The 23,782-nt window shown below is 47.6% G+C and overlaps 1 protein-coding gene across 2 annotated transcripts in view; it reads left to right on the forward strand.

The window, feature by feature from the left end:
* LOC106562384 (adenylate cyclase type 2) overlaps positions 1–23,782 on the forward strand; it is a 46,763-nt gene that overhangs the window by 21,876 nt on the left and 1,105 nt on the right. Inside the window, exons 5-25 of one of the 2 annotated variants that reach the window (XM_014127240.3) lie at positions 980–1,140; positions 3,827–3,938; positions 4,335–4,462; positions 5,754–5,912; positions 6,050–6,182; positions 6,285–6,473; positions 6,715–6,755; positions 7,642–7,701; positions 13,445–13,522; positions 13,826–13,895; positions 17,265–17,362; positions 17,531–17,615; positions 18,576–18,713; positions 18,951–19,055; positions 19,342–19,520; positions 19,809–19,923; positions 20,018–20,176; positions 21,779–21,925; positions 22,038–22,145; positions 22,339–22,453; positions 23,612–23,736. In XM_014127240.3, coding sequence (XP_013982715.1) covers positions 980–1,140; positions 3,827–3,938; positions 4,335–4,462; positions 5,754–5,912; positions 6,050–6,182; positions 6,285–6,473; positions 6,715–6,755; positions 7,642–7,701; positions 13,445–13,522; positions 13,826–13,895; positions 17,265–17,362; positions 17,531–17,615; positions 18,576–18,713; positions 18,951–19,055; positions 19,342–19,520; positions 19,809–19,923; positions 20,018–20,176; positions 21,779–21,925; positions 22,038–22,145; positions 22,339–22,453; positions 23,612–23,736 — 2,505 coding nt within the window. The remainder of the gene's footprint in view (positions 1–979; positions 1,141–3,826; positions 3,939–4,334; positions 4,463–5,753; positions 5,913–6,049; positions 6,183–6,284; positions 6,474–6,714; positions 6,756–7,641; positions 7,702–13,444; positions 13,523–13,825; positions 13,896–17,264; positions 17,363–17,530; positions 17,616–18,575; positions 18,714–18,950; positions 19,056–19,341; positions 19,521–19,808; positions 19,924–20,017; positions 20,177–21,778; positions 21,926–22,037; positions 22,146–22,338; positions 22,454–23,611; positions 23,737–23,782) is intronic. The other variant, XM_014127242.3, reaches the window with a different exon arrangement.

A 23,782-nucleotide genomic window follows, 5' to 3' on the forward strand; every position in this document is an offset into this window, starting at 1 on the left:
GTTGCCTAGGAAGTGACACCACACACCATGAGAGAGAGGAGGCTGCTGGCTTCTCTGTTGCCTAGCAGGACAGAATGGAATGATATAATTGTTAACATTTGAACCGCCTCTGTTCTACTCTGTTGTATTGAGCCCGAAAAAAGGAGCAGTGCCACAGGGGTTAGCCAAAGAGCACAGGCACCATAAATAAAGAGAAGAGAGAAGGGAGGGTTTGAAATGGGTCTCAAAGCTGAGCACTATGCCATTGTTCTCTAGACCCAGTAAGATAGAATCTGCCAGATCAATTACAGCACAGAGCTGAGCTGACTGAACCAAATCAAGGCCACTTTGTGCAGAATGACTTTCCATGCTTTACGGTTTACTGGAAAACCTGCTCCAGTTATTTGAACCAGGAGGTGGTAATCTATCTGGGAGAGTATATAGGCCTAACCAGTTGCCCCGTGACACTGGTCTTGGGTCAGTTTTACGTTTCTTCCACTAATGGTTAAGGTTAGGATTTGATCCTAGATCTGTACCTATGGGCAACTCCCCCCCCCCCATGGATGCAGCCAAACCAGAGAGGAAAGAGAGTAGTCTGGTGCCTCAGTATCGCATCATAAGGGTGAACAGGAATTATGATGGGGTCAGTAGTGATTGAAGAATGATTTCCTGAGACATCTCCTTATTAACTTCTTAGATTCCCATCTCACCTGACTCTATTCCATTCCAGAGGCTCTCAATGCAATGTTCTATCTGTCTGTTGACTGGCTGTACAACCAGACTGGCAGCACAATGATTATAAAGCTTTTAACAGTAATCTAAGTGAATGGGGCCCTTGTTAGTGGAGTTACCAGATCAGCAAGACACTCTGACAGCTGGTTGATACTCAGATTGGGTTTCTCCCAGATTGGATAGGTTCATGACCCTTTGTCTATCGGACAGTGTGTGTGGTTGGGTGGGTGTGGTGTGTTGATGCTAACGTGTGTGTGTGCGTGCGTAGGAGAACCTGCTGCAGTCTGTGCTGCCGGTCTACATCTCCATGAAGATGAAGCTGGCCATCATGGAGCGTCTGCAAGACTGCAAGGACAAAGAAGAGCAGCAACGACTCGTCAAAGACAACAACTTCCACAGTCTCTACGTCAAGAGACACGAGAACGTCAGGTACAGTACAACAATAGCCTGTCAAGGACTAAGAATATGACTGAGAAACATACAGCATGTTGAAATAACCTGTTATATTCTAAGAAAATTACTAAGAAACGCAGTAGAATCCTATCCTTTGCATGTCACTCATTGCCTGTCAAACTAAGCACGGTTTTCAGTCTACCAAATAACACACATGGAAAATATTTTCCCAACCCAAATGTTCTCTTGAATGAAACTCCGCTTTTGGCTTTAGCCTTTGATTTTCTCTTTCCCTGCCTTTAAATTTTGGCTCTTTTTCTGCTTTTCAACTTTAACACTAGTGTTACACAAGTGTAAACACCCTTATGTCATACTAGGGAACGGCCCAGTACATCACCGGGGCCAAGCTTTCTTCCATCCAGGACTTCTGTACCAGGCGGTGTCAGAGGAAGGCCCTAAAAATTGTCAAAGACTCCAGCCACCCTAGTCATAGACTGTTCTCTCTACAACCGCATGGCAAGTGGTACCGGAGCACCAAGTATAGGTCCAAGAGGCTTCTAAACGGCTTCTACCCCGAAGCCATAAGACTCCTGAACAGCTAATCAAATGGCTACCCAGACTATTTGCATTGCCCCCCCCCCCCCCCCCCCTCCATGCTGTTGCTACTCTCTGTTATTATCTATGCATAGTCACTTTAATAACTCTACCTACATGTACATATTACCTCAATTACCTCGACACCGGTGCCCCCGCACATTGACTCTGTATATAGTCCCGCTATTGTTATTTACTGCTGCTCTTTAATTATTTGTTATTCTTATGTCCTACTTTTTTTTGTTTTATTTTCTTAAAACTGCATTGTTGGTTAAGGGCTTGTAAGTACGCATTTCACTGTAAGGTCTACACCAGTTGTATTCGGCGCATGTGACAAATTTTGATTTTGAAAGTGTGTTTCCATAGCTAGGGACTTGAGCAGAATCAGTTTCTTTGTGAGAAGGTGTTAAAGTTCACAGTTAGCCATTGTTATGTAAATGAAAGCTGAAAAGTACCAGTGGCCTGGCTTTGGCCCCAAGTAAGAGCAGGTCCGCCGGATCCATGGCCCAGTGAGACCCGGGTGCTGCCCGCAAAGATGGAAACAAAAGTCTGAGCCTTGGGTAAAACACTGGGTTAAATCATATGTTTGCATGTGTGCTTTGAATAGTTAGTATAGTTTGTGTTCTCTAATTGTATTAATTTAATTTCCCCTGATATCCTCTGGCCCCCGAGGACTGGAGTTGCCCATCCCTGCTCTGGGAGGTCTTTTTACACTCACAATGCCCAGTCAGTTCTCATGGAATTTAGCACGACAGTGTTAGCTGAGCATTGACCCAGATGAGGCCTTTTGTTTTATGGGCATTCATTTAGAAAGTGCTGACAGACATTGGCTTTGTAGCCTATCCAGTGAACCTTGGCAGATGGCTCAATAGATTCCCTAAGTTTTAGACTCTGTAATTGCTTACAGACTGTACTGTACCTTCTACCTTCCTGGAGAGAGAGGGAGCCCAATTGTTGCCCAAATTAAGGTCAGCAACACTCTTCGATCTTCTCAGTAGCCTGACAAACTGACATTTGTAACTACCTGGTTGATTTGTTGATAAGTTTAGGCCCGTAATAAATATGATTTCATAGAAAAGGAGGGACATTTAAACTGTCTGATCTGAGAAGGCCTTGTGAAGATCAGACTGTATCATGTGCTGCTGTTGCTCGGCTAGTGCGTGAATCCTCATTTAAGCCCTTTGGTGTTACTGTAAATTATAGCCCAACCACCTCCCCATTTGATCCTTGTAATGACACGAGACATGCTTGTCATTAGACATGTTCTTTCAAAGGAAACACCTGCTTGTTGTCAGTCAGAGTTACTGTGCGGCCATGGTTCTCTGGTCTGCCAGGCGAAGCAATAGGCTAACGTTAGTTACTTTAATGAGGACTGACCTTGGCAGCAGTTAGCCCTCTGAGCCCTGTTAATGAGCCAGTGATTAGGCTGTGGTGGCTGAATGTGTGGTGGCCTGGGTCAGGTGCTCTGTGTGGAGGATAGGGCTCACAACAAGCTAATAGCAGAAAATAGAAAATAGTCAAAATAAAGAAACCCTGGAATGAGTAGGTGTGTACAAACTTCTGACTGGTACTGTATATATATTTCTTTTCATCATATCTTTTGGAGTGGAGGCAACGATGCTGCTAAATGAATATAGGGGAAATACTGCTGTAGTTTATGTCTTAGAGCCAACCCCCTTAGCACGATCTCCCTTCTACTCAGTCTTCACCTCTCCTCTCTAGCCCCCTAGGATTACTGTTCATCCAGGATAGGACCTCCAGCTGTAATAATTTATCCCCACTCCATTTCAACACCCCAAGAGTCAACCGTTATCTGACAATGACACTCTTGTTTAGTGATACAACAACATCAGAGGGATTAATCAGTGTAGCGGCCAGCCTGGCCGTATCCATGCAGACAACAGATTTCTCTACACATCATGCTGCCAGACATCATTATGACACTGATGTCTTGACCCCATATGTCCTGAGTCGGTCGTGATCAGTAAGCATGAATCGCAAGAAAATGCTTGGAAACTGTGTGCAACAGGGAGGGACTATCTAAACTTGTCCAATAATGAATGCTTCTTGTTTTCTTTGCAAACCGTGTGTCTTAATGAACACACCCTTGGCTTTTGTTTTTTTGCAGTATTCTGTATGCTGACATTGTGGGCTTCACCCGATTGGCCAGCGACTGCTCTCCGAAGGAGCTGGTCATCATGCTCAACGAGCTGTTTGGGAAGTTTGACCAGATTGCAAAGGTGAGTTAATAATTTATATGATTTGCACCTTTAGTTAAATTAACACTGACTTTTCAGCTTTTATTTAATATTTAGCTACACTTTTACGTTTATTACGATAAGACGACAGTGTGGTAATGCATAATCCACTTATGTGGCATTAATCAGTACTTGCTTCATCATAATTCAAATAATAATATATTTATTTTATAGAGTGCGTTTCATGACACAGATCATCTCCGATAGTTAAAAACAAGTACATGTAGTTCTTGGGCTGGACACGCATGGATGTGTTGTGTGTTTGGTTCTTCAGGAGAACTTCTGATGCCTTGTTTGTGTTAATGCTAAATCCAGTTGACGTGTCTGCTTCTTGGATGGTCTTCATGGTCTGTGGTATTTTTCTATTTTATTCTTCAGGAGAACGAGTGCATGAGAATCAAGATTTTGGGAGACTGCTACTACTGTGTATCTGGCCTGCCTGTCTCCCTGCCCATGCATGCCAAGAACTGTGTGAAGATGGGTCTGGACATGTGTGAGGCCATCAAGTGAGTTCAGAGGAGCCCCAAGGCCTTCTGGGGGAAAACAATTACTAAAACATGTGATCCTTCTGGTTGGTTCCAGGACTTTAGCAACATGTATTCTCATTAGATTGTGAGATAAATAGTGTATAGTAAATAAACTATGTTAGTCAGGTAGGGAGGGTAGTGTTATTGTATAATGCAAAAGGGGGACTTTCTGGCCTAAGTAGTAGGTGTTGATATGAGTCGTCTGGGTCAATGATGGTTATGAGAGTGAGTTAGTTCTATAATCAGGTGTTCTGGAGGGTCTCTCAAAGGAAGGCTTTATCATGGCTTCTCTCTGCCCTGTTGGACAATCAAATCATATTTAATTTGTTACATGCTTCGTAAACAACAGGTGTAGACTAACAGTGAAATGCTTACTTAAGGGTCCCTTTCCAACAATGCAGAGTTAAAGATAAATGAAATACAAAATAGAAATAGTGACACAATGAATAAATACACAGTCCATAACGATAACGAGTAAAAAAATAACATGGCTATATACAGGAAGTACCAGTACTGAGGCGATGTTCAGGGGTACGAGGTAATAACATGGCTATATACAAGAAGTACCAGCACTGAGGCAATGTGCAGGGGTATGAGGAAATAACATGGCTATATACAGGAAGTACCAGTACTGAGGCGATGTGCAGGGGTACGAGTTAATAACATGGCTATATACAGGAAGTACCAGTACTGAGGCGATGTTCAGGGGTACGAGGTAATAACATGGCTATATACAGGAAGTACCAGTACTGAGGCGATGTACAGGGGTGCGAGGTAATAACATGGCTATATACAGGAAGTACCAGTACTGAGGCGATGTACAGGGGTGCGAGGTAATAACATGGCTATATACAGAAAGTACCAGTACTGAGGCGATGTACAGGGGTGCAAGGTAATAACATGGGTATATACAGAAAGTACCAGTACTGAGGCGATGTACAGGGGTGCGAGGTAATAACATGGCTATATACAGGAAGTACCAGTACTGAGGTGATGTGCAGGGGTACAAGGTAATCGAGGTAGTTATGTACTGTACTTATAGGGAGGGGTAAAGTGACTAGGCAACAGGATAGATAATAGATCATAGCAGCAGCGTATGTGGTGAGTATGTGTGGCGTCAGTATGCATGTGTGCGCATGTTATGACAACAAGGAAATAGTTGATTTGTTCAGCTGGCTCTGATGTCAAAGCAATAAGAAGGAATCCCAGGGAAACCTAAAAAAACACCGACACAATCACACATCTGACAGATTCTGATCCCGCCCCTCAGACAGGTGCGCGAGGCCACAGGTGTGGACATCAACATGAGAGTGGGCGTTCACTCCGGCAACGTGCTCTGCGGTGTGATTGGTCTCCGCAAGTGGCAGTTTGATGTTTGGTCACATGATGTCACCCTGGCCAATTATATGGAGTCTGGAGGCTTACCTGGGTATGTTAGTAGTTGAGTTAACCATGTATGGTAAATCTTTAATCCCAATGGTGGCATTCATTATTAAGTTACTAGTAGTAACCTAGTCCTAGTAAGTCCATTTTACTAATAGTAACCCCCATCTTTGTCTTGATCAGGCGTGTCCACATCACTGAGGCCACCCTGAAGCACCTGAACAAGGCCTATGAGGTGGAGGAGGGCAACGGTGGGCTAAGAGATGCCTACCTGAAGGAGCTCAACATTCAGACATACCTTGTCATCGATCCTCGGGTGAGCTACCTCATTTAATGTATTACCTCCAGAATCCCTGACAAGGGCCTTATCTGTATATGTGAGACTGTACTCCTCGTTAACGTGTGTGTGTGTCATCAGTCTAAGGACCAGGCTCTGAACAGCCGCAGTATGCCCAAGCCGCGTGTGAATGACGGGCTGAAGATGCGGGCGTCAGTGAGAATGACCCGTTACCTGGAGTCCTGGGGCGCCGTCAAACCCTTCGCCCACCTACAGAGCAGAGAGGGGTACACCACAGACACCATGGTCAATGGAAAATTACGGTGCAAGGTGAGTGATGGCTGGAGGGGCAACTGCATTATAACTGATGAAAAGATTACCATGCATACTTCCTCTAAGAGAAATAGTCCACTTTACACATCAAGCATAACAGGTTGAAATGTATTGCTACAAGAATAAGTATTTCCTGTGGAAGACTGTTGCGACTTGATGGCATATTTACATGCTGCTTTACTTCTTGCTGTTTTACGCACGACGTGTCTAACAACAGTTGTTTTAAAAATGTTTCTAGGACATCCCTCTGCGCACAACTCACTCGAAGATCACTGAGAGGTAAGGAAGGCCAAGTCTGAGAACACAGAGAGGATGACAAGAGCCCTGAACTGGCATCATGTCAGAGTGGTGACGTCAGACTCTCCTTACTGGAGTAGTACTCCTGCTATGCATCAGTCTGTTGATACAGTGGGTGTTTATGGTTGTGGAGGTGTATTTAGGAAGCCAGTTCTTTTTTTGGAATTACCAAATGCAAACAACAGATCAGTGACTGTACAGTAAATGTTAAGCAACAGATCAGTGACTGTACAGTAAATGTTAAGCAACAGATCAGTGACTGTACAGTAAATGTTAAGCAACAGATCAGTGACTGTACAGTAAATGTTAAGCAACAGATCAGTGACTGTACAGTAAATGTTAAGCAATTTGGAAGTCCACTTATTGTTACACGTATTGTATATAAAAACACAAACACATTTACTTTTTATAAGGTCATCAAGTTTGGTCGCAAAGGGCTTAGAAGTTGTCTCTTTTTCCCCATTACTGACAAAAGCTGAACCACTTGTGAGTGCAGTAGACAGGACAGGGAAATAAGAAAATTGCCCCGTAAGACCTTTTGTCTCGGCTGTGGTTCTAGTGGACACCGATACTGTGAATGGACACTTAACAGGAACCGGCTATGTTGCTTCCGATGTGGTTGGTGGCCCTTCCTATGTTCTTTCATTTGGTCAGGAACAGTCCCTCCTCATGTCATGTTTAATAAAAACACAATAGTTTCTTTATTCAGTTACAATACAAGCTTTATTAATATTTGATCTATTCTATGGAGACAGACATTTGTTGTTTTAGCACACATGAATCCTCACATACAACACACTACAGTCCCATACAGCGACAACGGTCACCATGTTGAATGTGTCTATCTCTCACTGTTGGTCCCTGACAGCTTTGATGAGTCTGTCGAGGAGCCCTTCTCCTCGCCCGCCCCTCCGCTCAGCACCTATAAGTGAGTGGTGCCAGCCTGGCTCACAACGCAACTGCTCCCTTCTGAGTGGAGGAGGAGAATCTTGATGTTTTACCAGCACCATTAACCTCCAACCCTTCTTTCTGGGTTAACACTTCTCCCTACCCACCCATCCTGCCTAGAGCTGCCTCCCTCTTCTGTATAACAGGGCATCACAGGGATTCCCACGCCTTTACAAAGCAAACAGGGCATAGTAACCACTCCCTAGTGTTTAAAGTGTGTCTTTTTGTTTTCCCACTGGAGTTATGTGCTGTTATAAACACTGTGTGTGTGTGTGTCTCTGTCTGTGTGTGTGTGTGTTTCCTTCCTGGTGAGGCATGGGTACTGCTGGGAGACTACTGTTCAGTCACCAGAGTTCAACTAACACACACAACATCCTGCACATACACACACTATAGAATGAATGACACACACACCCCTTCTCTCTGTTTCCACTAATGCTGAGAATGGCCTAAACCAGTTGCCTCCCTGCACAGCACACTGGGACTGAATAACCTGCATGACCTTGGCTGGTTTACCAGCATCCATCCATTTGTCTGTTTGCGTGTGTCAGTCTGTCTGCGTGTGTCAGTCTGTCTGTCTGTCTGTCTGTCTGTCTGCGTGTGTCAGTCTGTCTGTCTGCGTGTGTCAGTCTGTCTGTCTGCGTGTGTCAGTCTGTCTGTCTGCGTGTGTCAGTCTGTCTGTCTGCGTGTGTCAGTCTGTCTGTCTGCGTGTGTCAGTCTGTCTGTCTGCGTGTGTCAGTCTGTCTGTCTGCGTGTGTCAGTCTGTCTGTCTGCGTGTGTCAGTCTGTCTGTCTGCGTGTGTCAGTCTGTCTGTCTGCGTGTGTCAGTCTGTCTGTCTGCGTGTGTCAGTCTGTCTGTCTGCGTGTGTCAGTCTGTCTGTCTGCGTGTGTCAGTCTGTCTGTCTGCGTGTGTCAGTCTGTCTGTCTGCGTGTGTCAGTCTGTCTGTCTGCGTGTGTCAGTCTGTCTGTCTGTCTGTCTGCGTGTGTCAGTCTGTCTGTCTGTCTGTCTGCGTGTGTCAGTCTGTCTGTCTGTCTGTCTGCGTGTGTCAGTCTGTCTGTCTGTCTCTGCGTGTGTCTGTCTGTCTGTCTCTGCGTGTGTCTGTCTGTCTGTCTCTGCGTGTGTCTGTCTGTCTGCGTGTGTCAGTCTGTCTGTCTGCGTGTGTCTGTCTGTCTGTCTGTCTGTCTGTCTGCGTGTGTCTGTCTGTCTGTCTGCGTGTGTCTGTCTGTCTGCGTGTGTCTGTCTGTCTGTCTGTCTGCGTGTGTCTGTCTGTCTGTCTGCGTGTGTCTGTGTCTGCGTGTGTCTGTCTGCGTGTCGGTCGGCCTGCGTGTGTCTGTCTGCGTGTCGGTCGGTCTGCGTGTGTCTGTCTGCGTGTCGGTCGGTCTGCGTGTGTCTGTCTGCGTGTCGGTCGGTCTGCGTGTGTCTGTCTGCGTGTCGGTCGGTCTGCGTGTGTCAGTCTGCGTGTCGGTCGGTCTGCGTGTGTCAGTCTGCGTGTCGGTCGGTCTGTCTGTTTGTCTGCGTGTCGGTCTGTCTGTCTGCGGGTCGGTCTGTCTGTCTGCGGGTCGGTCTGTCTGTCTGCGGGTCGGTCTGTCTGTCTGTCTGCGGGTCGGTCTGTCTGTCTGTCTGCGGGTCGGTCTGTCTGTCTGTCTGCGGGTCGGTCTGGCTGTCTGCGGGTCGGTCGGTCTGGCTGTCGGTCGGTCTGCCGGTCGGTCGGTCGGTCGGTCTGGCTGTCTGCGGGTCGGTCGGTCGGTCTGGCTGTCGGTCGGTCTGTCTGTCTGCGTGTCATTCGGGTCGGTCGGTCCGTCTGCGTGTCGGTCCGTCCGTCTGCGGGTCGGTCGGTCCGTCCGTCTGCGGGTCGGTCGGTCCGTCCGTCTGCCGGTCGGTCGGTCCGTCCGTCTGCCGGTCGGTCGGTCCGTCCGTCTGCCGGTCGGTCGGTCCGTCCGTCTGTCGGTCCGTCCGTCTGCCGGTCGGTCGGTCCGTCCGTCTGTCGGTCGGTCCGTCCGTCTGCCGGTCGGTCGGTCCGTCCGTCTGCCGGTCGGTCGGTCCGTCCGTCTGCATGTCGGTCGGTCCGTCCGTCTGCATGTCGGTCGGTCGGTCCGTCGGTCTGCCGGTCGGTCGGTCCGTCGGTCTGCGAGTCGGTCGGTCAGTCTGCGGGTCGGTCGGTCAGTTGGTCTGTCTGCATGTCGGTCGGTCTGTCTTGCGTGTCGGTCGGTCTGTCTGCATGTCGGTCTGTCTGCGGGTCGGTCGGTCAGTCAGTTGGTCGGTCAGTCGGTCGGTCTGTCTGCGGGTCGGTCGGTCTGTCTGCGTGTCGGTCGGTCTGTCTGCGTGTCGGTCGGTCTGTCTGCGTGTCGGTCGGTCTGTCTGCGTGTCGGTCGGTCTGTCTGCGTGTCGGTCGGTCTGTCTGCGTGTCGGTCGGTCTGTCTGCGTGTCGGTCGGTCTGTCTGCGTGTCGGTCGGTCTGTCTGCGTGTCGGTCGGTCTGTCTGCGTGTCGGTCGGTCTGTCTGCGTGTCGGTCGGTCTGTCTGCGTGTCGGTCAGTCTGTCTGCGTGTCGGTCAGTCTGTCTGCGTGTCGGTCAGTCTGTCTGCGTGTCGGTCAGTCTGTCTGCGTGTCCGTTGGTCGGTCCGTCCATCTGCGTGTCTGTCTGTCCATCTGCGTGTCTGTCTGTCTGTCTGTCTGTCTGCGTGTCGGTCCGTCCGTCTGCGTGTCTGTCTGCATGTCGGTCTGTGTCTGTCTGTCTGTCTGTCTGCGTGTCGGTCAGTCTGTCTGCGGATCAGTCGGTCGGTTTGTCTGCGGGTCAGTCAGTCAGTCGGTCTGTCGGCGGTCTGTCTGCGTGTTGGTCTGTCTGCGTGTCGGTCGGTCTGTCTGCGTGTCGGTCTGTCTGTGTGTCGGTTGGTCTGTCTGTCTGCGGGTTGGTCGGTCAGTCTGCGGGTCGGTCTGTCTGTTTGTTTGTCTGCGTGTCGGTCGGTCCATCTGCGTGTCGGTCTGTCTGCGGGTCGGTCGGTCTGTCTGCGTGTCGGTCAGTCTGTCTGCGTGTCGGTCCGTCTGCGTGTCGGTCAGTCCGTCTGCCTGTCTGTCTGCATGTCCGTCGGTCAGTCCGTCTGCGTGTCTGTCTGCATGTCGGTCGGTCTGTCTGCATGTCCGTCGGTCGGTCTGTCTGCCGGCCGGTCGGTCGGTCTGTCTGCCGGCCGGTCGGTCGGCCTGTCTGTGTGTCGGTCTGGTCGGTCTGCCTGCGGGTCGGTCGGTCTGTCTGCGGGTCAGTCGGTCGGGCTGTCTGCGGGTCAGTCGGTCGGTCTGTCTGCGGGTCAGTCGGTCGGTCTGTCTGCGGGGTCAGTCGGTCGGTCTGTCTGCGGGTCAGTCGGTCGGTCTGTCTGCGGGTCAGTCGGTCGGTCTGTCTGCGGGTCAGTCGGTCGGGCTGTCTGCGGGTCAGTCGGTCGGGCTGTCTGCGGGTCAGTCGGTCGGGCTGTCTGCGGGTCAGTCGGTCGGGCTGTCTGCGGGTCAGTCGGTCGGGCTGTCTGCGGGTCAGTCGGTCGGGCTGTCTGCGGGTCAGTCGGTCGGGCTGTCTGCGGGTCAGTCGGTCGGGCTGTCTGCGGGTCAGTCGGTCGGGCTGTCTGCGGGTCAGTCGGTCGGGCTGTCTGCGGGTCAGTCGGTCGGTCTGTCTGCGGGTCCGTCGGTCGGTAGGTCTGTCTGTGTGTTGGTCTGTCTGCGGGTCGGTCTGTCTGCGGGTCAGTCGGTCGGTCTGTCTACGGGTCAGTCGGTCGGTCTGTCTACGGGTCAGTCGGTCAGTCTGTCGGCGGTCTGTCTGCGTGTTGGTCTGTCTGCGTGTCCGTCCGTCGGTCGGTCTGTCTGCGTGTCCGTTGGTCGGTTCGTCTGCGTGTCGGTCAGGCCGTCTGCATGTCGGTCTGGTTGTTCTGTCTGCGGGTCGGTCGGTCAGTCAGTCAGTCGGTCGGTCTATCTGCGTGTCGGTCTATCTGCGTGTCGGTCTATCTGCGTGTCGGTCTATCTGCGTGTCGGTCTATCTGCGTGTCGGTCTATCTGCGTGTCGGTCTATCTGCGTGTCGGTCTGTCTGCGGGTCGGTCTGTCTGCGGGTCGGTCTGTCTGCGGGTCGGTCTGTCTGCGGGTCGGTCGGTCGGTCTGTCTGCGGGTCGGTCGGTCGGTCTGTCTGCGGGTCGGTCGGTCGGTCTGTCTGCGGGTCGGTCGGTCTGTCTGTCTGCGGGTCGGTCGGTCTGTCTGTCTGTCTGCGGGTCGGTCTGTCTGCGGGTCGGTCGGTCGGTCGGTCTGTCTGCATGTCGGTCGGTCGCTCTGTCTGCGCGTCGGTCAGTCTGCGTGTCGGTCTGTCTGTCTGCGTGTCGGTCGGCCTGCACGTCGGTCGGTCTGCCTGTCGGTCTGCACGTCGGTCGGTCTGCATGTCGGTCAATCTGTCTGTCTGCGAGTCGGTCTGTCTGTCTGTCTGCCTGCCTGCCTGTGTCTCTGTCGGTCTGTCTGCGTGTCTGTCTGTCGGTCTGTCTGTCTGTCTGTCTGTCTCTGTCTGTCTGTCTGTCTGCGTGTTGATCTGTCTGTCTCTGTCCATGTGTCTGTCTGTGTGTGGGTATGTCTGTCTGTCTCTCTTGTCAGTCGGCCTCTGTCTGTCTCTCTGTGTCAGTCGGCCTCTGTGTCAGTCGGCCTCTGTGTCAGTCGGCCTCTGTGTCTTCTCTGTGTCAGTCGGTCTCTGTCAGTCGGTCTCTGTCAGTCGGTCTCTGTGTCAGTCGGCCTCTGTGTCTTCTCTGTGTCAGTCGGTCTCTGTCGGTCGGTCTCTGTCGGTCGGTCTCTGTCGGTCGGTCTCTGTCGGTCGGTCTCTGTCGGTCGGTCTCTGTCGGTCGGTCTCTGTCGGTCGGTCTGTGTCGGTCGGTCTGTGTCGGTCGGTCTCTGTCTGTGTCAGTCGGTCTCTGTCTGTGTCAGTCGGTCTCTGTCTGTGTCAGTCGGTCTCTGTCGGTCCCTGTGTCTGTCGGTCTCTGTCGGTCCCTGTGTCTGTCGGTCTCTGTCGGTCCCTGTGTCTGTCGGTCTCTGTCGGTCCCTGTGTCTGTCGGTCTCTGTCGGTCCCTGTGTCTGTCGGTCTCTGTCGGTCCCTGTGTCTGTCGGTCTCTGTCGGTCCCTGTGTCTGTCGGTCTCTGTCGGTCCCTGTGTCTGTCGGTCTCTGTCGGTCCCTGTGTCTGTCGGTCTCTGTCGGTCCCTGTGTCTGTCGGTCTCTGTCGGTCCCTGTGTCTGTCGGTCTCTGTCGGTCCCTGTGTCTGTCGGTCTCTGTCGGTCCCTGTGTCTGTCGGTCCCTGTGTCTGTCGGTCCCTGTGTCTGTCGGTCCCTGTGTCTGTCGGTCCCTGTGTCTGTCGGTCCCTGTGTCTGTCGGTCCCTGTGTCTGTCGGTCCCTGTGTCTGTCGGTCCCTGTGTCTGTCGGTCCCTGTGTCTCTCTCTGTCTCTCTCTGTCTCTCTCTGTCTCTCTCTGTCTCTCTCTGTCTCTCTCTGTCTCTCTCTGTCAGTCTCTGTCTCTCTCTGTCAGTCTCTGTCTCTCTCTGTCAGTCTCTGTCTGTCTGTGTCTTGTCTGTTTGTCTGTGTCAGTCTGTCTCTGTCGGTCTCTGTCTGGTCTGTCTGTGTCAGTCGGTCCCTGTGTCTCTGTGTCAGTTGGTCTCTGTGTCTGTCTGTCTCTGTCTGTGTGTCTGCTAGTCTACCTCTTCCTTATTGTCTGAGTGTTTTACAGGAACAAGTCCCAGAAGAGCAAGTTTGATGAGGAGCTGCACAATGAGATGACCACCACAATCGATGAGCTCAGCAGCAAGTGAGTCTCAATAGTCAGTAAATAGTCAAAAGACATTCTGAGAATAGTCACTAGGTAGGACCACAAGCTTCAGCCTAAACTCAGAGTTAAGGGTCTAATGTTATCTAATCTTCCTAGCCACCAACATATCCCTTGAGAAAAGTATTATTTAGCCAATTGTGAATAATATTGACAAAGACGAGTCAAAGTTATCTGAAAATGTATTTTACATATTGAGTTGTAAAATAGAGAGCTCGCTCTCACACACACCCACTCACTCTTTCACACACTCTTCCTCACGCTCTCTCCCCGTGTGACCTCCAGCCAGTGGGTGAAGTCTGAGGAGATTAGCAGTCTGGCTCTGTGGTTCCCTAAGAAAGAGCTGGAGAAACAGGTGAGTGTTTGTCTCAGAGCTGTCTAGATACTGTTGAGAGGAGCATTGCTATCCTAGTATACACCTAGGTACATCTCCACAATGAAAATCTCTAGAACCTTATAGATACAATATAAAGACATATCAGTTGTCTCTGGAATGACTACATGTAACTACCAATTGACAGACTCTTTGGTCTCTATACACTGTGGAAAGGAGCCTTACTATCCTAATATACAACAGGTACATCTGTACAGTGGCAATGTCAAGAGCCTTTATGTAAGATGCAGTATAAAGAAAAACATTCGTACTTGAAATTTTAGTTCCTAACCCTTACAACATGTTAAATGTTATATCAGAATCTATTTATTTGGTTCAATCTCTTGATATCTCTGATTAGCCTACAAAGACCACACATGTTCTTACAGTGCTTTTGGCAAGTATTCAGACCCCTTCCCTGTTTCTGCATTTTGTTACGTTACAGCCTTATTCTAAAATGTATACTTTTTTTCCCTCATCAATCTACACACAATACTCCATAATGACAAAGCGAAAACAGGTTTTTAGAAATTCTAGCACATTTATTACACATTTTTTACGTAAGTATTCAGACGTTTTTCTATGAGACTTATAATTGAGCTCACGTGCATTCTGTTTCCTTTGATCATCTTTGAGATGTTTCTACAAATGATTGTAATCCACCTGTGGTAAATTCAATTAATCCCACAGTTGACAGTGCATGTTAGAGCAAAAACCAAGCTATGAGGTTGAAGGAATTGTCCGTAGAGCTCCGAGACAGGATTGTGTCGAGGCACAGATCTGGGGAAGGGTACCAAAACAATTCTGCAACATTGAAGGTCCCCAAGAACACAGTGGCCTCCATCATTCTTAAAACCTGTCTGGGCTAGGTGGGACGTTAGCATCCCACTCTATTCAACAGCCAGTGGAAGAGCGTGGCGCGAAATACAAAAACCTCAGAAATGCAATAATTTCAATATTTCAAACATACGACTATTTTACACCATTTGAAAGATAAGACTCTCGTTAATCTAACCACATTGTCCGATTTCAAAAAGGCTTTACAGCGAAAGCAAAACATTAGATTATGTTAGGAGAGTACATAGACACAAATGACCACACAGCCATTTTTCAAGCAAGCATATATGTCACAAAACCCAAAACACAGCTAAATGCAGCACTAACCTTTGATGATCTTCATCAGATGACACTCCTAGGACATTGTTATACAATACATGTATGTTTTGTTCAATCAAGTTCATATTTATATCCAAAAACAGCTTTTTACATTGGCGTGTGATGTTCAGAACATGCATTCCCAGCAAAAACTTCCGGTGAATTTACAAAATTACTCATGATAAATGTTGACAAAATACATAACAATTATTTTAAGAATTATAGATACAGAACTCCTTTATGCAATCGCTATGTCAGATTTTAAAATAGCTTTTCGGCGAAAGCACATTTTGCAATATTTTGAGTACATGGCTCAGCCATCACGGCTAGCTAATTTGACACCCGCCAAGTTCGGAGCACACTAAACTCAGAATTAGTATTAGAAAAATTGTATTACCTTTGCTGTTCTTCGTCAGAATGCACTCACAGGACTGCTACTTCCACAACAAATGTTGTTTTTGTTCCAAATAATCCATAGTTATGTGCAAATATCTCCGTTTTGTTCGTGCGTTCAGGTCACTATCCAAAAGGTAACGCGCGAGCGCATTTTGAGATAATATTGTTCAAAATGTTCCATTACCGTACTTAGAAGCATGTCAAACGCTGTTTAAAATCAATTTTTATGGTATTTTTCTCGTAAAATAGCGATAATATTCCAACCGGACAATAGTGTATTCATTCAAAGGACAAAAGAAAAAATGGCGAGGTCTCGTGAACGCGCATTTCCAATCTCTTAGTCACCAGGCAGTCCACTGACAAACTGTGCTCCTATACTCTGCCCAGAGACAGGAGACGCCTCAATCTGCTTTCTGAACGCTTTAGAGAGCCAATGGAAGCCTTAGAAAGTGTCATGTAACCCCACAGATCCTGTAGTTTCGATAGAGAAGCAAAAGGAGAACTACAAATTTGCAGACAGGCCAGTTCCTGCTTGGAATTTTCTCAGGTTTTTGCCTGCCATATGAGTTCTGTTATACTCACAGACACCATTCAAACAGTTTTAGAAACGTCAGAGTGTTTTCTATCCAAATCTACTAATAATATGCATATTCTCATTTCTGGGCAAGAGTAGTAACCAGTTTAAATCGGGTACGTTTTTTATCCGGCCGTGAAAATACTACCCCCTAGCCCAGACAGGTTAAATGGAAGAAGTTTGTAACCACCAAGACTCTTCCTAGAGCTGGCCGCCTGGCCAAACTGACCAATCGGGGGAGAAGGGTCTTGGGAGGTGACCAAGAACCCGATGGTCCCTCTGACAGAGCTCTAGAGTTCCTCTGTGGAGATGGGAGATCCTTCCAGAAGGACAACCATCTCTGCCGCACTCCACCAATCAGGCCATTACGGTAGAGTGGCCAGACAGAAGCCACTCGTCAATAAAAGGCACATGACAGCCCGCTTGGATGACACATGACAGCCCGTCACATCTGGAGGAAACTTGGCACCATCCCTACGATGAAGCATGGTGGTGGCAGCATCATGCTGTAGAGATGTTTTTCAGCGGCAGGGACTGCGAGACTAGTCAGGATCGAGGGAAAGATGAACGGAGCAAAGTACAGAGAGACCCTTGATGAACCTGCTCCAGAGCGCTCAGGACCTCAGACTGCGGCGAAGGTTCACCTTCCAACAGGACAACGACCCTAAGCACACAGCCAAGACAATGTAGGAGTGGCTTCGGGACAAGTCTCTGAATGTCCTTGAGTGGCCCAGGCAGAGCACGGACTTGAACCCGATCAAACATCTCTGGAGAGACCTGAAAATAGCTGTGCAGAGACGCTCCCCATCCAACCTGACAGAGCTTGAGAGGATCTGCAAAGAAGAATGGGAGGAACTCCCCAAATACAGGTGTGCCAAGCTTGTAGCTTCATACCCAAGAAGACTCGAGGCTGTAATCGCTGCCAAAGGTGCTTCAACAAAGTACTGAGTATAAGGTCTGAGTACTTATGTAAAAATGGTTTTATTTTATTTTTAATAAAATTGCAAACATTTCTAAAAACCTGTTTTTGCTTTGTCATTATGGGGTATTGTGTGTAGATTGATAAAGAAATATTTTTTTAATCAATTTTAGAATAAAGCTGTAACGTAACAAAATGTGGGAAAAGTCAAGGGGTCTGAATACTTTCCAAATGCACTATACATACTGTAAATACTGTGTTCTTGGTATTTGTGAGGTTCAAACATGACTTCTTCTTTCCTCCCCAGTACCGAGCCATTGATCTGCCCATGTTCAAGCACTACATCGGCTGTGCCACCTTCATCTTCTTCTGCATCTTTGTGGTTCAGATGTTTGTGACAAAAGAGTGAGTGATTTTCCCTTGTGGCTATAAGAAACATATTTCTCAACCGCTATTGCCAGGTACGGTAGTAATAATACTTTTCCTCTTAAACCATGGAACAATAATGGCATGACAACCAATATTTGAACTTTTGGTATTCAGTGTTGGATCTTTTCCCTTCCCGTCCCTCAGTTCCAAAATGTTGGGAATGTCGTTTGGAGTGCTGGCCTGTGTCCTCCTGTTGACCCTGGGCATCTGTTTCGCAGGTCACCTGCAGGTCAGTGGGACTTTTAGGCTGAGGTCACAACAAGCCTTATTTCTGGACAGGACAAGGCTTAGTTGACTGTGTGTGGGTGTGGGGTACGTGTGTGTGTGTGTGTGTGTGTGTGTGTGTGTGTGTGTGTGTGTGTGTGTGTGTGTGTGTGTGTGTGTACTGTGTGTATTTCTTACTGTGACAGTGGAAACACGCTTTCTGCCTAGGTTGCATAAGCTATTCCATTTATCCCCGGGAAGCTGTGCGTTGCTGTTATTTGGCCATTAACAGCTGGTGCATACCATCTCAATGCCATGGTGCAGACAGACAGGCAGTGTAGTTATTACATTCACTCGTCAGAGATACACCGAGTGTACAAAAGATTAGGAACACCTTCCTTGTTCCATACCCCATTCAAAGGAACTTAAATCTTTTGTCTTGCCCATTCACCCTCGGAATGACACACATACACAATCCATGTCTCAATTGTCTCAATGCTTAAAAAACCTTCTTTAACCAGGTCTCTTCCCCTTCATCTACACTAATTTAAAGTGGATTTAACAGGAGACATCAATAAGGGATCATTGCTTTCACTTGGTCAGTCTATTTCATGGAAAAAGCAGGTGTTCCTCATTTTTTTGTACACTCAGTGTATTATCCTGTCTTTCTGAAAATAGACTGAACATTCAGTGCTGCTGTGTTACATTTACATTTACGTCATTTAGCAGACGCTCTTATCCAGCGCGTCTTAGTAAGTCACACATTGTCTCAACATGGATGATGTCATCGATGTCACATGCTCGCTTATCTTAATGCTCGCTTATACCCCCCCACTTATACACACTCACCTGTCCCCGTCTTCCCATCCTATCCACCTCTTCTCTTCCATGCATTTCACCCCCCCACACTCATGCCTTCCCCTCTCCCCCTCCTATCCACTCCTCCTCTCCCATGGCTGGATGCCTCGCTCCTCCCACCCCTCAGCGGTTGTTTCCGGAGAAGTTGTCGTCCTGCCAATGGCTGCCTGCTGTGTCCGAGGCAGTGGTCAAGAGGCCGTGTGTGCGCCTCCCTTTGGTCACTATCACCACTGCGGTCATCATCATCCTAGCAGTCTTCAACCTGGTAAGTTAACGCAACAACTCACTATCTCACAGCTCACTGATTAAACATAGAACAGAATGCCTTCACGTGTACATGCAATTACATAAACTTTTAATAGCAACAAGAGCATTAGCTTCTTATTGTAAGAAGAACATCAAGTCATCAAAAGACATGCCAGTAACACATGCTTTACAGCCTTTTTGTTTTCGGTCAGACCCACTTAGCGGTTAACTATCAATCAAATCTTGTTCCCTCTAGTGCTTCATCCAGACGAAGTCACCGTGTGAAATCAATGGTAACCCTGATCTGATTCGATCTGACAACTCCAGTGAGCAACATCCAGACAGCCTGTTCTACCTGCCGGTGAGTGATGCCTACAATATCCCTCACTAACAGGTCTTCCATAGCTCAGTTGATAGAGCACGGCCCGCTTGCAACACACAGTTATGAAATTATACTTTCAATTTCAGTGTTTTTATTGTTGTTTGCAAATATACACTCAGCCATTTCACATAAAAATAATAAATTCCAAATAACAAACATTGAAATTAAGAACTGGCACTTTTCATTGATGGTTTTCATCGTCTCCCCACTCCTTCTCTTTCTCTCTCGCTCTATTTGTCTCTCCATCTCTCTATTTCTCTCTCAGTACTCTGTGTTCAGCTGTATCCTGGCTCTCATAGCTTGTGGAGTGTTCCTGAGGGTGAGCTTTGAGCTCAAAGTGGTCTTCCTCATCCTGGCCTCCACAGCCTACTACATCATCATACTCAAGGCTGGTCTCTTCAGCTGCTATGGACGCATGCTTTACAACCAACTCAGTGAAAACAGGTACTATATCATGTGTTGTGTACCAGGCCTGGGGTAGATTATTTTTCAATTCAGGAAGTGATTCAGGAAGAAATAAAAGATGTGTATATATAATTAAGTCATTTCTGAAAATTGCGCATTTGTTTTCTTTGAAGGTTGTTTCAATTCATGAATTGAATTTCAATCCACTTACTGAATTGACCCCAAACCTGTTCTGTACTGTGCATAAAACACCTGGTACTATATCCAGCCTGGTTTATACTGAGCTTTACTTTAGATTACCTCTAATCCCTGAGCTCTGTGTTCCAGAACTGAGGACTCTGGGACCATCCTGAGAGCATTGGGGCTGGTCAAACACCCTGAGTGGATGAGCTGCATATACATCACCTTGTTCCTGGTCACCATGCTCATCATCTCACAACAGGTCAGGACATGTTCCTTTCTCTTCTTTGTTGGCCCTCTCTTCACCGTCCCCTTTCCTTTTACTACTAAATGACCACATCACTTCTGTCCTGTAGAATGAGTCATGCTTCCGCCAGGACTTCCTTCTGAAGAACAAGAACCGTACGGAGCAGGATGAGATTGAGACCAGGGAGAACCTGAATCGCCTGCTCCTGGAGAACGTGCTGCCGGCCCATGTGGCTGCGCTGTTTGTCGGGGAGAATAAAAAGAACGAGGTGGGATTCCTCACAAACACTTTACTTACTGAGAAGTACAAGGTAGGAGTCCAGGATGAATGACTGGTAGTCGACTGAGTCCAACTCATCCTCCCCTCCTCCTCCTATCTGCACTGGGGTCCCATCTCCACTGGCCTGCACTCACTAAAGCTTAGTGGGAAACACTTAGTCATGGAATCTTTTGGATTTACCCGTAAATGATTTCTTACGATTTCCAGTAGTGTGGTTAAGGGATGGAACCCCCAGGGTAAGGACGGTCCCACTTCTATGGATCATTGTACCGTATATCAGTGCCTGCCTGACTCCACCTACCAACCCACAGCTCCATGAATCAGCCCCTTCATCGGAATTGTGATTTGTGATGTCATCTTTGTGTCAGCATGGTAGAGACAGAGCCACTGCATTCTTACAGCAACGTCCTCAACTCCTACTGCCCCTACTCACAGCCACTCTCAAATAGTTCACATCAACGTCCTCAACTCCTGCTGCCCCTACTCACAGCCACTCTCAAATAGTTCACATCAACGTCCTCAACTCCTGCTGCCCCTACTCACAGCCACTCTCAAATAGTTCACATGATACAGACATAAACACACTAGACAAACCACTGATAAGCAGAGTCACTTAATCAAAATGCTGTAATTAAAGTTAAAAGAAATTCACAATGTTTATTCTAAACAAGATGGACAATACTCTGTAATATCTTTTTGTCTTACTTCATAAGATATGACAAACTTGCAGAAATTCAGATCTTGGCCTACTTTTACCTCTACTGCTGAAGGCCATGGACATCCCCTCCTCTATGATGTCTCCCTCAATCTGACTCTCCACAGCCTAGTCACAGGGTTATGTGTTACCTCTAAATCACCATGGACACTGACACATTTTGACTAAGGTATTAAAGTCAGTGACGGAGAAATAATTCAGCCTTTGTATAAATCTGGTTGAACTATTTATTCTTGACATGTTTTTCTGGAAGCACAAACACAACATACAGGCTATTTGTGTTTTGACATGTAGGTTACAGCCTGGGAAGTACTGTACTGAAGCTGCTTCCGCTGTTAAAGATGAGTGCTCATCAGCTTAGCTTGAACAATGCATAAACCTGACAATACTAATCCCAATGGATGGCACAGTGTCAACAGTGTCAAATCAAATAAACAACACAACAAAAAGCATGAGGGGGAAAAAAATGAGTATAAATATGCTTTGAGGTTTTCCTCAGAGATTTGACATCTAGGAGCAGAAGCATGGGACTTCGATGGTCTCCCTCTCTCCCAGAGAATGGGTTTTAGAGGCCCTGTTTAACATGGGCTCCTCTTGTACAGCCTAATCACTGGCCATTTCCTTGCCAGACCTCAACACAGTGAAAACAGTTAGGAACGTCTGGCACTGGAGGGACTGTTGTGGTGTCTGTCCCTCTCATCATTCTGAATTGGCTTTCTCTCAAAGATGTGGCTCTGTGCTCTAATGTCTCCTAATATTTCTTGTGTGAACCTGAAACTTCCCTATATCTCTGTTGTGAAGTGTATGTCTATGTTCTTCTGCTTAGTGTTACTACATGGCATTGCCTCTTAAGTTGTACCCCTCCTTCCTCCTCAGGATCTGTACTACAAGTCATATGACTGTGTGTGCGTGATGTTCGCCTCGGTACCGGACTTCAAAGAGTTCTACACGGAGTGTGACATCAACAAGGAAGGTCTGGAGTGTCTGAGGCTCCTCAATGAGATCATAGCAGATTTTGATGAGGTCAGAGAACTGCTGGCAGCCATCAATTAACTAAAATGACACGTGTCCCAGTAATAGAAATAAGTAAACAGCTAACCCTGGCTCACACATCTACTTGTTTACCCACACACAGCTGCTGTCCAAGCCCAAGTTCAGTGGAGTTGAGAAGATCAAGACCATCGGAAGCACTTATATGGCGGCCGCAGGGCTGAGTGGCACCCCAGGACAGGAGAATAACCAGGTAGCTACTAACTATTTGACCCAAGTCATGTGGAAGGGGAGGGGTTACACAGCATGCAACTGTGCATACCTTTGATTTTCTATACTGTAGAACTTTACCATAAAACTTGGTTAACAACGCAGTATAGATAAAGTTGTGTATGTCAGTAGTAGTGTCCCCTGTGTGGACTTTATGATGAACTGTGTTGTTTCAGGATCGAGATAGGCAGCAGGCACAGATGGGGAACATGGTAGAGTTTGCCATTGCCCTCATTGGCAAGCTGGACGGCATCAACAGACACTCCTTCAACAGTTTTAGGCTGCGTGTGGGTGAGTAAAGCTTGGGCACTGGCCTGGGCATATATGAACTATATACATTAACTACCCATTACGTCTGCAATGTCTGGTTCTATCCATCTTTATTCGGGTTTCATTGGTTGTTATTCTAGTGCTAAGAGTTTTTCCTGAACACCTGCACCTGACCTGGTCAGGAGAAATTGGGAGCTCTAGTTATAGAACAAAACACACCTGGCCATCTAATCACGTAGGAGGACATTCTTTCCAACTGTCCACAATAGCTAACATTGACTCTCCATAATACCGCTGGTCTCCCTGTGTACTGTTGTGACATAGTTCTCAGACAACTTATTCTGAGCAGATCCCCCAGGCTTTAGGAAAACATTTAGAATACTCGAGAGATAAAAGCACACATTAGGGTTTTAATACATGAACACAAAAAGCTGGCATGAAATACAATTTAAAAAAATCAAAGGACTGGTGCGTCAAAGGATTTTTTCACATCTGTGTCCCAAGAAAAATCAAAATGACAAATGAAGTCCACATAATTCTCCCTGGAAGATTTTTCAAATTAAAAGGCAGAGATTCCAACATGAACAAATGGTCTGGCTGAACAACTGGCAGCAGTGGCAGGCAGCATAGCGGTTAAGAGCGTTGGGCCAGAAACCAAAAGGTCGCTGCTTCGACTTCCCGAGCTGACTAAGGGAAACATCTGTCGATGTGCCGTTGAGGTACCCCAATTGCTCCTGTAAGTCGCTCTGGATAAAAGCTTCTGCTAAATGACTAAAAGGGAAATGTAAAATGGTTTTGACTCACTGTGGTTGGCTCGGCCAGACAAGCTGATGGTAGTTGTTAGACCCTGTTAGTGAAAATATTTATTTCCACTTGTTTTCTGTGTCATCAGTTAGAGCGCTGGGCCAGTAACCGAAAGGTTGCTGGATCGAATCCCTGAGCTGACAAGGTAGAAATCTGCCCCTGAGCAAGGCAGTTAGCCCACTGTTCCCTGGGTGCCCAAGACGTGGATGTCGATTAAGGCAGCCCCCCCGCACCTCTCTGATTGAGGGGTTGGGTTAAATGCAGAAGACCCATTTCAGTTGTACAACTGACTAGGTATCCCCCTTCCCCTACAGTATTTGACTGGTTTATTCACAGCAGGTATCTTATGTGTCACGGTCTGCCTGCTTTTCACAGGCATTAACCATGGGCCTGTCATTGCTGGGGTGATTGGAGCCAGAAAACCTCAGTATGACATCTGGGGCAACACTGTGAACGTGGCCAGTAGGATGGAGAGCACTGGAGAGCTGGGCAAGATTCAGGTTCAGTACAACAACCTAGTCTTGTCAGTCATACAGTATTGTCCTT

The sequence above is a fragment of the Salmo salar genome, chromosome 11 (genome assembly GCF_965601325.2).
Source record: "Salmo salar chromosome 11, fSalSal1, whole genome shotgun sequence".
Classification (NCBI taxonomy): domain Eukaryota; kingdom Metazoa; phylum Chordata; class Actinopteri; order Salmoniformes; family Salmonidae; genus Salmo; species Salmo salar.